Genomic DNA, 14,903 nt, shown 5'->3' on the forward strand with positions numbered 1-14,903 from the left:
ACTTCCTTTTTGGCACTCGGTGCTGAAAATGTTCGCCATCACTGACCTATATAACCTTCAATGAGGACATCTTCATCTTTCATGGATTCATCTGATATGAATATTAGTCTGATATTATTAATATGTGCACAGCCATATACATGTAATAATTCAGACTAATAAGCAGCAAACATAGAATAAGATAGAGTCAGGTAGCTATCAGTACTTCAGTAAGGCATTGAATGTGTGATCTGTAAGAAAATCCCTACAAAGGATCCATTCCTTCACATAAAGTTATTAGACTAACAAAAGAGGACACATCCTAAAAAAGAAACTGGCAGAAATCTAGGTAAGATATCCAGGAGACAGGTGAAATATTGTGATATGGTTAATGGAAAATTTCTATTGACTTTGAGACTGTAATAGTTATTCCTTAATCAGTTGTGAACAGATTGCTTTTAAACAGGTGGTGGGCAGCAACCAGTTTAACAACCATTTCTGTGAGTGCACAGGAGCCTAATGCGCTTGCGCACAGTGTTCAAAATAGAGCAATTTGAAGCTCAGCTGCTTACCTTCTAAGGCAGCCCCAATAAGTAGAACAGCGGAGGCACGGAAATCAGCTGTGCCATGCAAATCAGCTGAGCCAGAAAGAAGGAAATATAGGACAGGATAGGGCAGGGGCGGGGGGGGCAGGGTCAGCTGATCATCAGAACTACCAGTTTGCCTAAACCGGTCCAAACTGGCAGCAGCCCACCACTGCTTTAAATTTTGTTTTAGTGACATAAGAGCTCTTTCTCCTTCTCAACACAATTTTGGTCACGTAGAAAAAGCCTATTAATTTTTTCCTTTCCTCATCAATGTTATCCGAACTTCCTAGGATTAGGAAGCTGTGAGGAGTGAGAAATAGTTACTGCTAATCCAAGGCAGTGTGGAACAAATGTTGGTTATCTTCCATACTAGTAAAAGAATGCAGAAAAGGATTAGAAAAAAATAAAGATGTTTCAAACTATGTGCAACTGATTGTTACGATCAATTTCATAATCGACCCTATTGTTCTTCAGTTTCTTTCTCTTTCCATCAGTTTTTTCCAAAGTTAAGTTAACCCCACCTTTGGGAATTGCTAAGAGAACTTGGATTGGCTCAAGAATGTATACATTACCGTCAATGTGTAAAATCAGGCATTTTATAGAACACCTAGGAAATCTATAGAATGCCAAAAAATAAGACATCAAAGTATGAAACGCTTAATATTTCCACACGTTTCCTTGGCATTCTATACAATGCCAAAAGACAAATTGGCAAAGTATAAAATACTCTGATTAAAATGCCATTCCAGCCTTCCTTGTTGCAACAAGTAGGTCAATACTAATCTTTTTATGTTATTGTTGTTTTTCAGTAAGAAACTCCTGTACTTTATTTTCCAGTTCTTCTTTCATTTTCATATATGTCTTTTCAATAAAGGGTTAGGGTGAGAGTTAACCCTAACCTCACCCTTACCCTTTTCATGACTCTCTTTTCATGCTTTGCCTAAATAGTTCTTGTCATTCTGCATAATGCCTAGGTATTATATTTATACAATGCCTAGGGAAAGTGTATAGCATATTAAAATATCACAGACATTTCATACTTTGCCTAAATGTCACACATTCTATACATTCTTCAGCCATTCTATACAATGCAAGCTTTTCACACATTGCCGGTAGCTTATATAAAAATGCACTAAAGAAATATGCACCATGACAGCATGATGACACTCTGTGATCTTACCGTCCCGTCTGATGAGTTTCGCAAAGCTGGGGCTGTGGTTATTGGAGAGTTTGGATGAACTTTCAAAAGCGGATGCAGGTAATGACAGTATCAGTGGCTCTTCACAATTATCTACAAAACAAGAAAAAAATATATAGAAAGCATGAAATATAATGGAAAAAAAAACTTTTGGCTTATCAGGATCATTTCACACACACACACACACACACACACACACACACACACACAGAGAGAGAGAGAGAGAGAGAGAGAGAGAGAGAGAGAGAGAGAGGGAGGGGGGGAGGGAGGGAGAGAGAGAGAGAGAGAGAGAGAGAGAGTGGGAGAGAGAGAGAAGGTATCTTATATCTGCACCTGCTCCTTCTAATTAATGAATTACCTTAAAAGAAACAAGCTTGGTAATAAAATTCTCTGCAAAAATATGCATGGTACTATATAGCTTTCAACAGATGTGGTGTGAAATATCCTACTTTATATCAAAAAAAATATAGTGTCAGCCTTGGAAGCCATATTAGGCCGGAAGGTTCAATGCTGCCACCTCCTCAAGTGTGGGAAAGTAGGAGGGGGGATTTAGGAGAGGGGAATTGGTAGACATAATAGCGTTCTTCCTATCGGTCAAGGTCAGGGGCTGGGTGGAGGTGGAACGGACATTGATTGGAGCATGTGATCGAAAGGGGAGAAGGGGGATGGTTTTGGGAGCTTTGAATTACTGAAGGAAAGCCCAGGCTTTTCAGATTCAGGATTTCTCAGATGTGCCAGTTTACCTATTCTAGTAAAGAGAACTTTGGAAAATGCCTGCTTCTGCATCTTTACTGGGAGTTGGGGGTTTTCTGGAACGCTGACATATATACTTGTGGGTCTAGCCTCCTAAGATTATGTTGCAAAGGAGAATTCAAATTTACGAAGTCAGAAAGTGTGCAGGTGGGTCTTTTAGGCAGGCGGGTGCTACAAAATACAAGGTCACCATGCCTTCTGGAGGTTCCTCGGGAGAAAAAGCATTGGGAACAACTTCTAGGAGTGGCTTACTACTTTCTCCGTTGACTTTCCTTGTGGGAAGAGACAGGAATGTTTGGAAATGTTGATCATATGGCCTTAGGACATTGCAACCATTGTTATTGTGATCCAGTTGTCAAGAATCCAAATTCTGATCATGTGACCAAAGGGATACTGCAATAGCCACAACATTGAGTACAAATCAAAAGCTCCTCTAGGTCAGTTCCACTTCTAAGTTTTAATGGTCTCTGAAAAAGTGGCCACAGCCTGACCATCTTCTTTTGTGCTCTTTAGCAGCTATCAGTTCAAACAATTGACCGGTTAGCCCATAGCTTCAAGGAATAAAAAAAAGTTCTATATTGTACAAAGAGAAAGGGGGGAAAAAGGGAAAAATTGCAGAGCAGTGTGCACACCAACTAGAAGACTTTCTACATACTAACTATACAATACTGGGCATGATTGGAACTTCAGCTGTAGGCACCACCAATCACAATCTTTAGAATGAAATGCATTAAATCTATATGGACAGCAGTGTAGAAGACACCCATGCCAGGAGCACTGTAAGTACATGATTGTGGGGCAGCAACATTTAAGAGGTATTTTATGTATTCTACTTTATTCTTAAAATCGCCGGGGTGGCGGTGGATACCTCCAGACTTGTTGTCATGGGGGATTTCAACCTTCCATCCGCGGGTGAGACGTCAGAGGTGGCTCGGGAGTTCATGGCTTCCATGACGGCCATGGACCTGACCCAGTTAGTTCAAGGCCCCACTCACATAGGAGGACACACTCTGGACTTGATTTTCATCTCTGGTCAGTGGTTGAATGATCTTGGTAGAGGGGACTTAGACATTAAACCCTTGTCATGGACAGATCATTCGCTCCTTCACTTGGACTTTCCTACCGCTTCCCCCTGCCGCAGGGAGACGGAACCGACTAAATGGTTCTGTCCCAGGCGCCTGATGGATCCAGAAAGGTTCCTGACAGAGCTTGGGCCGTTTCCTGAGACTCTGACACATGACTCGACTGAAGAGCTGGTGGCCGCCTGGGAGAGTGCGGCCGCCGGAGCTTTGGATCGTGTCGTGCTTTTGCGGCCTCTGACCCGATGCCGATCTCAATTGGCTCCTTGGTTCTCTGAGGACCTGAGAGAGATGAAGCGTCGGAAAAGACGCCTAGAGAGCATTTGGAGGACTAGTCATTCTGATTCCGACCGGACACAGGTGAGGTCTTATATCAAGACCTACCTAGTGGCGATAAAAGCGGCAAAATCTAACCATTTTTCCGCTCTTATCGTATCGGCAGAGAACCGCCCAGCTGCCCTGTTTAGGGTGACCCACTCCCTTCTTCGGGGGGGAGTGCGGGAGCATCCCTTGCAGGGTCGAGCTGAGGATTTTGTGCAATTCCTGCATGATAAAGTCGCTCGGATTCGGGAAGGCTTGGACTCCAACTGGGTGAGTCCGGGGGAGGAGACGAGGGTAGGTCTTGAGAATATTATCTGGGAGGAGTTTGATCCTGTGGCTCCCAAGGATGTGGACAGGGTTCTGGGTAGGATTAGTGCCGCCACATGTTTATTGGACCCTCCTGGTTGGTACTGGCCTCCCGGGAAGTTACACAAGGCTGGCTCCAGGGGATTATAACTGCTTCTCTGAGTGAGGGTGCCTTTCCCGCCGCCTTGAAAGAGGCGGTGGTGAGGCCCCTCCTCAAGAAGCCTTCCCTGGACCCGGCTGAATTAGTTAACTATCGTCCGGTCTCCAACCTTCGTTTTGTGGCGAAGGTTGTTGAGAGTGTGGTGGCACGACAACTGCCCAGGCACCTGGATGAAGCTATCTATCTAGACCCGTACCAGTCGGGCTTCAGGCAGGGGCACAGCACAGAAACGGCATTGGTCGCGTTGGTGGATGATCTCTGGAGGGACCGGGACAGGGGTTGCTCCTCTGTCCTAGTCCTATTAGATCTCTCAGCGGCTTTTGATACCATCGACCATGGTATCATGCTGCAGCAGTTGAAGGGGTTAGGAGTAGGGGGCACCGTTTTGCGGTGGTTCTCTTTCTTCCTCTCCGGCCGCTCGCAGTTCGTGTTGGCAGGGGGGCAGAGGTCGACCTCGAGGCATCTCACATGGGGAGTGCCACAAGGGTCGGTCCTCTCGCCTCTTCTGTTCAACATTTATGTGAAGCCGCTGGGTGAGATCATCCGTGGTTTTGGGGTGAAGTGTCACCTGTACGCTGATGATACTCAGCTGTACATCTCCACCCCAGACCACCCCAACGATGCCCTTGATGTGATGTCTCGCTGCCTGGAGGCCGTGCGGGTCTGGATGGGGAGGAACAGGCTCAGACTCAACCCTTCCAAGACCGAGTGGCTGTGGCTACCGGCGTCCCGATATAGTCAGCAGGTGCCATCGCTGACTATTGGGGGTGAATCTTTGCCCCCCACAGAGAGGGCTCGCAATCTGGGTGTCCTCCTGGACGCATGGCTGTCTTTAGAAGAGCATATGACGGCCGTGGCCAGGGGGGCCTTTTATCAGGTTCGCCTGATCCGCCAGTTGCAGCCCTTTCTGGACCGGGACACCTTGCGCACGGTCACTCATGCCCTTGTCACCTCCCGGCTGGACTATTGTAATGCTCTCTACATGGGGCTCCCCTTGAAGAGCACTTGGAGGCTCCAGCTGGTCCAGAATGCGGCCGCGCAGGTGGTTATGGGCGCAACTCGTTGTGCCCACGTGACACCCCTCCTGCGCGAGCTGCACTGGCTCCCAGTGGTCTTCCGGGTGCGATTCAAGGTGTTGGTTACCACCTTTAAAGCGCTCCATGGCACAGGACCCGGATACCTTCGAGACCGTCTTCTGCCACCAATAGCCTCCCACCGACCAATCCGTTCCCACAGAGAGGGTCTCCTCAGGGTGCCATCAGCCAAGTTATGTCGGCTGGCGACACCCAGGGGGAGGGCCTTCTCTGTGGGAGCCCCAACCCTGTGGAATGAACTGCCCCCAGAAATACGTAAGATTTCCGACCTCCGGGTGTTCCGCTGCGCACTGAAGACCCTGTTGTTCCGCCAGGCAGGGCTGTCAATATAATAATTTTAAATTGGGATATTTTAATTTTTGGGGTTTTAAATCGGCCAAATCTATTTAATTATTTTAATTTTTAATTATTGTTGTGTCTTGTGTTTTTAAATTGGCTGTACACCGCCCTGAGTCCTTCGGGAGAAGGGCGGTATAGAAATAAAATTAAACAAAATTAAACAAAATGCACATGGCTTTGCACCTTGTTAACATTCTTCTGGATGGCTGATGGTATATTAAACCACCAATTTGAAAACATTTTTTTTAGAAAAATAAATTAAACAGCAATCAGGTCATAATGTGCTAGAGAACAGGTGTCAAATTCAAGACCCAGTGACTGGATCCGGCCTGTGAGGTGCTTAGATCTGACCCATTGGGCCTCCTTGGAAACAGTGAAAGACCAGCTCGTGGTGCCTCTGCTAGCAAAAATGGAGCTTGGGAGGGCTGTGTGCGGCCCTCACGAGCTCCGTTTTCAGCTACGATAGTGTCCTGCAACTCTCTGCCAGCAAAAACAGAGCTCGGTTTTCGCTGGCACTCGGGCCACCACATATGCCTCCAACATGAGTGATGTTGAGCTAGCTACGCCCATTCTGGCCACACCCCCGGCCCCCCTGAGGTCAAACACAACCCTGTTCCGATAGATTCTTTTGTTTTGCAATTCATAATGAACAATACCTTGCCTCTCACTCTCAATAACCCAACTCTGTACAGAAGAATAGTATGATTGAAACTAATAGTTAACATCACCCTACCAATATCTCCAATGTCTCACATTAACTGTAACAGATGAAATAACTCTCAGCCAGAAAAAAAAATGTAAGTCAACACAGATCTAAGTCCACTGGAGTCTCATCATTGTGTAAGTCCAGAAAGATAAATGAAACTGAAAAAAATATCTTCAACTTAACGTAGTTGGTCTAATCACAGCTACAGCAAGCAGGTTGCCTTTTCAAAAGGCCACTGACCCACTCCCTGCTGTTGTTCCCTGCTGCTGCCTGAATGACCATGGCTGCAGCCATCCAGCCACCTGCACAGCTGTTTTCCAGCCAATTCTAAATTGGGAAGCTAGTATCACAAAGCATCTGTGTGCATGTGGCCCTTATTTGCTCTCTGCACCAAATCAAAAATGTGTGTACTCTAATTTTTGGCCTATTAGTTTACACGAACACAATCGCTCTTTTTGGAATCGTGATTTGCATTTTAAGTATTGTAAAAATTCAGCCAATGATGGTTAATCGAACAAAAATGTTAGTTTAGCATAGTCTGTAGAATGGATCAATATTAAGTAATAGGCTCTTGGACTTTCCACAAGCACAAAGCCAACTAGGATTACACTTCTGATGAAGGATATAAACAGTTGTCTCACCATCTGTACAGAATGTCATGACCGGTAGTATACACAGGCAACACATACACAACACAAACAAATACACACGCTATAATAACCTCTTTTATTCAGTTCATATGCAAGATTTTGAATTATGACAAAAATGGGTTATGATATTCAGCCTTTGTTTGCCAACTGTTATAAAGCTTAAAGCCACTGCTCTTAATTGTGCATTAGGCTATATAGTCACTTTTTTCCCCCTTTGCCAGAACAAAGGACTCTGCTGATGGATTCCACTCCCCACACTCCTGGCAAATGCTATATTCTCACTAACATTTGCTTCAAAGAATTGAACAAATTCGGGATCTCTGCAGGAAAAAATGAGAAGTCAGTAGTGCATCAGCGGAAGTCTGTTCCCTCAAAGTCTTTGTCTCTGGGTTAAAATAATAGATTACTTGGATAAAACATAAAGGTTACAATGTCCCCATTTTGCCCTGACATTATTGACAGATGTCATTCTATGCAATTCATCTGGGGATAGAACGAAGGCAGATGGAGGCAAAAAGCACAAACTGAAAATATTTACCTCATGGAAATCCTGTTACTGTACCTACATGCACTGATTACACAACTCAAACCCATAGTTTTATAACCATCAAACCGGCCTGGGCACAGCACGGAAACGGCATTGGTCGCATTGGTGGATGATCTCTGGAGGGCCCGGGATAGGGGTTGCTCCTCTATCCTGGTCCTGTTAGACCTCTCAGCAGCTTTTGATACCATCGACCATGGTACCATGTTGCACCGGTTGGCGGGGTTGGGGGTGGGAGGCACCGTTCTGCGGTGGTTCTCCTCCTACCTCTCTGACCGGTCGCAATCTGTGTTGACAGGGGGGCAGCGGTCGACCCCGAGGCACCTGGCTTGTGGGGTGCCACAAGGGTCGGTCCTCTCGCCCCTTCTGTTCAACGTTTATGTAAAGCCGCTGGGTGAGATCATCTGTGGCTTTGGGGTGGAGTTCCACCAGTACGCTGATGACACCCAGCTGTACATCTCCACCCCAGGCCACCCCAATGATGCCCTTGAAGTGATGTCCCAGTGCCTGGAGGCCGTGCGGGCCTGGATGGGGAGAAACAGGCTCCGACTCAACCCCTCCAAGACTGAGTGGCTGTGGCTTCCGGCGTCCCGATATAGCCAGCTGATGCCATCACTGGCTATTGGGGGTGAATCACTCGCCCCCACGGAGAGGGCTCGTAACTTGGGCGTCCTCCTGGACGCACGGCTGTCTTTAGAAGATCATCTGATGGCCGTGGCCAGGGGGGCTTTTTATCAGGTTCGCCTGATACGCCAGTTGCGCCCCTTTCTAGATCGGGACTCCCTACGCACAGTCACTCAGGCACTCATCACTTCCCGCCTGGACTACTGCAACGCTCTCTACATGGGGCTCCCCCTGGGGTGCACCCGGAGGCTCCAGCTGGTCCAGAACGCAGCCGCGCGGGGGATTATGGGAGCGACGAGGCGCTCCCATGTGACACCTCTCCTGCGCGAGCTGCACTGGCTCCCGGTGGTCTTCCGGGTGCGCTTCAAGGTGTTGGTGACCACCTTTAAAGCGCTCCATGGCTCAGGGCCGGGGTATTTACGAGACTGCCTTCTGCCACCAATAGCCTCCCACCGGCCAGTACGCTCACACAGAGCGGGCCTCCTCAGGGTGCCGTCCGCCAGACAATGTCGGCTGGCGACCCCCAGGGGGAGAGCCTTCTCTGTGGCGGCGCCCACCCTCTGGAACAACCTCCCCCCAGAGATACGTCCAATAACAGACCTCCGGATTTTTCGTCGGGCCCTGAAAACCCATTTATTTCAGCTAGCTGGGCTGGCTTGAGTTAAATTTTAAACTGATTTTAAATTGGAATTTTTAATTACGGCCAGAATATTTAATTATTTTAAACAGTTTTTAGATTTTGTATGTCTTGTTTTTACTTTGGCTGTTCACCGCCCTGAGTCCTATATTGGAGAAGGGCGGTATAGAAATTTAAACAAATAAATAAAAATAAATAAAATAAATTATAATTATTCATGTAGCAAGTATATGAATTAATTATACCCCCTATAACTGTTGAGAAAATAAGGACTCATACAGGCAGTCCTCAATTTACAACAGTTCATTTAATGACCATTCAAAGTTACAACAGCACTGAAAAAAGTGATTTATGACTGTTTTTCACACTTATGACCGTTGCAGCATCCGCATGGTCCCATGATCAAAATCTGGATGCTTGACAACTGGCTCATATTTTTGACAGTTGCAGGTGTCATTTGATCACCTTTTGTGACTTTCTGAACAGCAAAGCAGGAGTGAAATTCAGCCGGTTCTATCCAGGCCAAGTGAACCGGTAGCGGGAGCTGCAGGAGGCTCTGCCCACCCACGCGGACATCATGATGTCACCTTTTTGTAACATTTTAAGCCTCTGCGCATGTGCAGAAGGCTTTGTGCATGCGTAGACGATGGCACGTGCGAGTGAGTGGCGCGCACACATTTGCAAACCAGTAGGGAAGGTAAATGAATTTCACCCCTGCAGCAAAGTCAATGGGGAAGCCAGACTCACTTAGCAACTGTGTTATTCACTTAACAACTCCAACAATTAACTTAATAACAGGGGCAAGAAAAGTCACAAAATGGGGCAAAACTCACATAATGTCTCACTTAGCCACAGAAATTTCGGGCTCAATTGCGGTCAAAAGTCGAAGACTGCCTGTACTTGGTCTTGTTTGAGAAAAAATTGGGTGGTGTTCTAAAAAAAATATACATTTAATATCCTTAGCTATGAAGTCTTCTTGATGATCACTTCTTGATTTGCTCTCTTTGTGATGTGGGCGGGACATCGGATATTTTGCCTTGAGTTCCTTAGCAGGTGGAACTAACTGTGACACAACAGACAGACAAAGTCCACATTTTGGACAGAGAGGACCGCTGGTTTGAAAGAGGGGTCAAAGAGGCCTTCTATGTCAAAATTGAACAGCCCTCTCTCAACAGAGGGGGAGGGATATGACATAATCTATCTCCAATCTACAACACAGTCCTTTCAACAGTTCCAAGAAGGTTCCACACCCATTTGCACTACTCAGCCGACCCTTATGAGACAGATAAACCTCCAGGTCACCTTAAAGACTTGCTAAAAGAATGCAAATGACCAGCTGTCTACAAGGAGTATAAATCCTTCCATTCCCCACCATCCAGTCAGAGCTGAAGAAGCTTCTTGGATGAGAAGTGAAACGTCTTCAATGAAAAACCAGAAAGTCTGGATGACTGAGAATCTCCATAGACAAGCAAACAGACAACTTTAGTCAAAGGAATTAAATTCTCCATTATCTGGAAATGCAAAAAAAAAAAAAAAAAGCCTCAACCTGCTGGGAAAGAGTTGACTGTCAACAAAATATGGAAGTTTTCTGCCTGTCTTAAATCATTCTGTTCAAAAATGCAAATGAGGCTACATACACCAAACAAAATTTGCTCATTTTCTCTTCCATTACCTGCCTTCAGTGTAGCTGATATATACATAGCAACAAATTTCACTCAAGTGTGAGCCCACTGATTTTTTTGACAAATCTCCCTGGGAGGAAAATGCCAGTATATAATTAAATGGAGAGGTCCTGCAGGTTAACTAATTCTCAGACTCCATAAGCAACTTCCAACTCATAGCTAAATCTCTCTCTCTCTGTGAGTGTTTGTATATATGTGATAAGGCTATAAAAGTCAAGGAACTCAAAGATTCAGGCTATCTCAACTACATTATTTCATTTTGAATTTTGGCTACAGAACCAGTTCTTGGTTTTCTCTGAAGCAGAGATTATTGAATTAATCCAGACAATGTTCCAGGAGCTATTATAGTAGCAAACTTTTATTTAGCAGTGTAGGGGATGTTTCAAGGTTATTATGATCGGAATAAAGGCAAAAAGAGTTAATAAAGCTTGACGTAACAAGGTAATAAATGAATATGAGATACAATATGATAAATTGTAATTTTCCATAACGTAGAGTATAATATAGTTTATGAAAGATATACTATACAATTTATATAAAGTTTATTCTTTTTTCATTTGCTTAGAGTTAGTATTTTAAAGTATAGCCACATACTCTGTTATGTATCTAGAGCACAGCCATATTGCCCGGCATGTGAACCCTGGATATACCCAGCTTCTGGTTTGAGATATGTACCAGGTACTGGGTTGTACAGAAAAACAAGATAAGAGAATACCAAGGAGATGAGAACTGAAGGGGGCTGAGGGGGCTGGGTGCTTAGCAATACAGGCCTAACTAATTTTAAAGGTAGAATAGAAGATTATAAGTGGACTGATACAGGGGTGAAATCCAGCAGGTTCTGACGGGTTCTGCAGAACCAGTAGCAGAAATTTTGAGCAGTTCAGAAAATCGGTAGCAGAAATTTTGAGTAGTTCAGAGAACCGGCAAATACCACCTCTGGCTGGCTCCAGAGTGGGGTGGGAATGGAGATTTTGCAATATCCTGCCCCTGGAGTGGGGAGGGAATGGAAATTTTACAGTATCCTTTCCCTGGAGTGGGGCAGGAATGGAGATTTTGCAGTATCCTTCCCCTGCCATGCACACCAAGCCATGCCCACCAAGCCACGCCCACAGAACTGGTAGTAAAAAAAATTTGGATTTCACCACTGGACTGATAGCATGTGACTGACCTGGACCTATCAACCAGGCCTGGGAAGGATGGACAAATGGCCAGTGATAGAACTGTATAAAATATGCTGAGATCTGTAACTGGGACAGTTGTGGACTTCTGTTGCTGTGGTAAGCTGAAGTTCCACCAGTTTTTGCAAAAACTTCTAATAAATATTACTTCTGGTTGATCCACGTATTGTGTGAATTTGTTATGCACAGCAGTAAGGTAATCCACTAGGTCTTTTCAGGCGTCTTCCTGTGTAATCTGGCCAAAACCTGGGCCACCAAGATCCCATTGTTGCACAGAGATCAATAACAGATCAATTAGAGAGAATCATAATCTTGCCTTCTTCTTTTAGTTTTTAGCATTCTCTAACATAGATTTTTTTTGGGGGGGGGCAACAATTAAGCAATGAACCTCCTCTAAACTTTTACAAAATTTTATACATGTGCAAATGAAGAATACTTGATTTTAATTGGAAAGTTACAATTAGATATGCAATTGTAACATTTATAACTTCAGCATATGTCACCGTGATCATTGCAATTTTATGACTATAACTCCTATGGTACGCCCCCTTCTTCTCAAAATAATACTCTGCGCATTAGCAAGTTTACAGATTTAGAAGCCATCGTCCTAAAAGGAAATCTAAACCAGAACTTTGATAGTCCTGCTTCCTTCTGTTGATTCTGACTTTTCCAATCTACACAGCTACCTTTGGGGCCCTTAGATAAATTAATACCATATTATCAGGTTTTTAGAGCAAGACGTTTACTGGGGGGGAAAAAAAACACAAAAGTAATATCAAATTTTATCTTATCATCTTACAGTGGCAAGATATTATAATATAATTAAAAGTTACTTACAATACTAAACTATACACAAATTATTCAGATTCAGGACAACCAGAACTGAAAACATTTATATTTTACCCTACAGATTTCCACTGCATTTAGCTGTTAATACTTAAAAGTTAACTGGGGAGATAAGTTATTACAGGTAATGTTCGACCAACAATCATTCATTTAAACTTATATTGGCATTGAAAAAAAAATGATGGAAAAAAAAGTGATTGGTTTTCACATTTAAAACGGTGGCAGCATCCCCATGGTCACATGATCAAAATTCAGGCACTTAGCAACTGGTATGTATTTATGACAATTGCACTGTCCCCGGGTCATGTGATCACCATTTGTAATATTCCCAGCCGGCTTCTGACAAGCAAAGTCAATGGGGGAAGCCAGTTTAATGACTGTTTGATTCACTTAACAACTGCAGTGATCCATTTAACAAATGTGGCAAAAAGGTCATAAAATGGGGCACAACACTCTTAACAATTACCTTGTTTAGCAAAATTACCTTTGCTTTTAAACATGCATAAAAGTGACCCAGGTTATACAAAAGTAAATGAGTTTTATTACTGAATTCCTCAACATTCTCTCTCTGTGTGTGTAAAGGTAAAGGATTCCCCTGTCAGGTTGTGTTTGACTCTAGAGGATGGTGCTCATCTCCATTTCTTACCCGTGGAAGCCAGCATTGTCCAAAGACATTTCTGTGGTCATGTGGTGGCATGACTATATACTGAGGCTCATGGAATGCTCTTACCTTTCCACCAAAGTGGTGCCTATTTATCTACTCGCATTTGCATGCTTCCGAACTGCGAGGTGGGCAGGAGCTGGAGCAAGAAAAGGGAGCTTATCCTGTTGCATAGTGGTTGGATCTCAAACCTGGGCTGTCAGCTTCCAGCTGACAAGCTCAGTGTCTTTAACCACTGAGCCATCACCCTTCATATATGTATAAAGTTTTCAATATAATAAAATATACAAACTAAAAATATAATAAAACATATACAAAACAGGAACAGATAGAAAATAAGAGATAAGAGATAAAAGAAAAAAAATGAAAAAGAAAAAAAGAAATCACATACAGTTGTGTCTTCCACCTTTCTTTCTAGCAAGTTATTGTCATTTTAAACTTTTCACCAACCCGTCTCATTTTTAATCCCTAAATCCCAAAAACCCATTTTTCTCTTCTTCCAGCAAAAAATCTGTATATTTTCCAGTTGTTGTTGTTTTTTTAAATATCCTTCTCTCTTTTCTCTGCCCAAACTGGTCAGCTTCATCATTTCTGCAAGTTCAAATAATTTAATAATCCAGTCTTCCACTGTAGCCATTTCAGCTATTTGCATACAATAATCTTGCCATGCTATAATATATGTACAATATTATTTTCTAATTCCCAGTCCATAAAACCCAATAGGAATAATTCTGATTCCAACATTCTGGTTCCAACATTTATTCTATTAGTCACTAACCTCCTAATAAATGCTGCAATTAAACAGCAAATGAAGATTTTATTAAATCTGTAAATTGTGTCCATACTAGTAAAAATTGTATTTTTTGCTTTAAGTGAGATAAAAGCTGTTTTAGGAATGCATTCTTAATGCCCTACTGTTTTAATATGTGGAACATATTTCAGTAATGCCTTCAGCACCATATAGGAGTGCAATAACTCCTATTTTTAGCAAAATAGCCTATTTTTGGCTTTTCACCTCTTCTGCAAGTAACTTGCAATTGCAACCGCAGAAACAAGATTTTATGGTTGGAAACTAAGCAGGTGTTTTTGTAGTGCAATCCAAAAGAGAAATAAGTTTCAGTTTTAACCATGTACAGATTTTAAAAATGGGTATTAAATCATTCTAATGTCTCCATCAAGAAAGATGGTAAGTCCTATATTTATTCTAACTATTCTATAGATTTTCTCAATGTTTCTTCCCCCCCTCACCCCCACCCCAAAGAGATCGTGACTGGTTTTGAATGGTTCAATGTGCTTGTTTTTACAAATTCTATACAAAGATACAGTAAACTGCTAAGGGGCACAGTAGCCTAGTAGTGAAAATGCTAGGCTTGTCGACTGGAAGGTCAGCATTTTGAGACTCAAGTATTGCATGATGGGATAATCTCCCATTCCTGCCCCAGCTCCTGCCAACCTAGCAGATAGAATAACAGAGTTGGAAGGGATCTTGGCAGAGGTGGGTTTCAGCAGGTTCTGACAAATTCTGGAGAACCGGTAGCAGAAATTTTGAGTAGTTCGGA

General features: G+C 43.5%; 1 protein-coding gene across 2 annotated transcripts in view; it reads right to left on the minus strand.

Annotated features, from left to right (window-relative positions):
• CNTNAP5 (contactin associated protein family member 5) overlaps positions 1-14,903 on the minus strand; it is a 414,934-nt gene that overhangs the window by 311,805 nt on the left and 88,226 nt on the right. For both annotated transcript variants that reach the window (XM_060687892.2, XM_060687893.2), the window contains exon 2: positions 1,747-1,857. In XM_060687892.2, coding sequence (XP_060543875.1) covers positions 1,747-1,857 — 111 coding nt within the window. The remainder of the gene's footprint in view (positions 1-1,746; positions 1,858-14,903) is intronic.

Source organism: Pantherophis guttatus, chromosome 1, assembly GCF_059756535.1.
Source record: "Pantherophis guttatus breed Tessera chromosome 1, ASM5975653v1, whole genome shotgun sequence".
Classification (NCBI taxonomy): Eukaryota; Metazoa; Chordata; class Lepidosauria; order Squamata; family Colubridae; genus Pantherophis; species Pantherophis guttatus.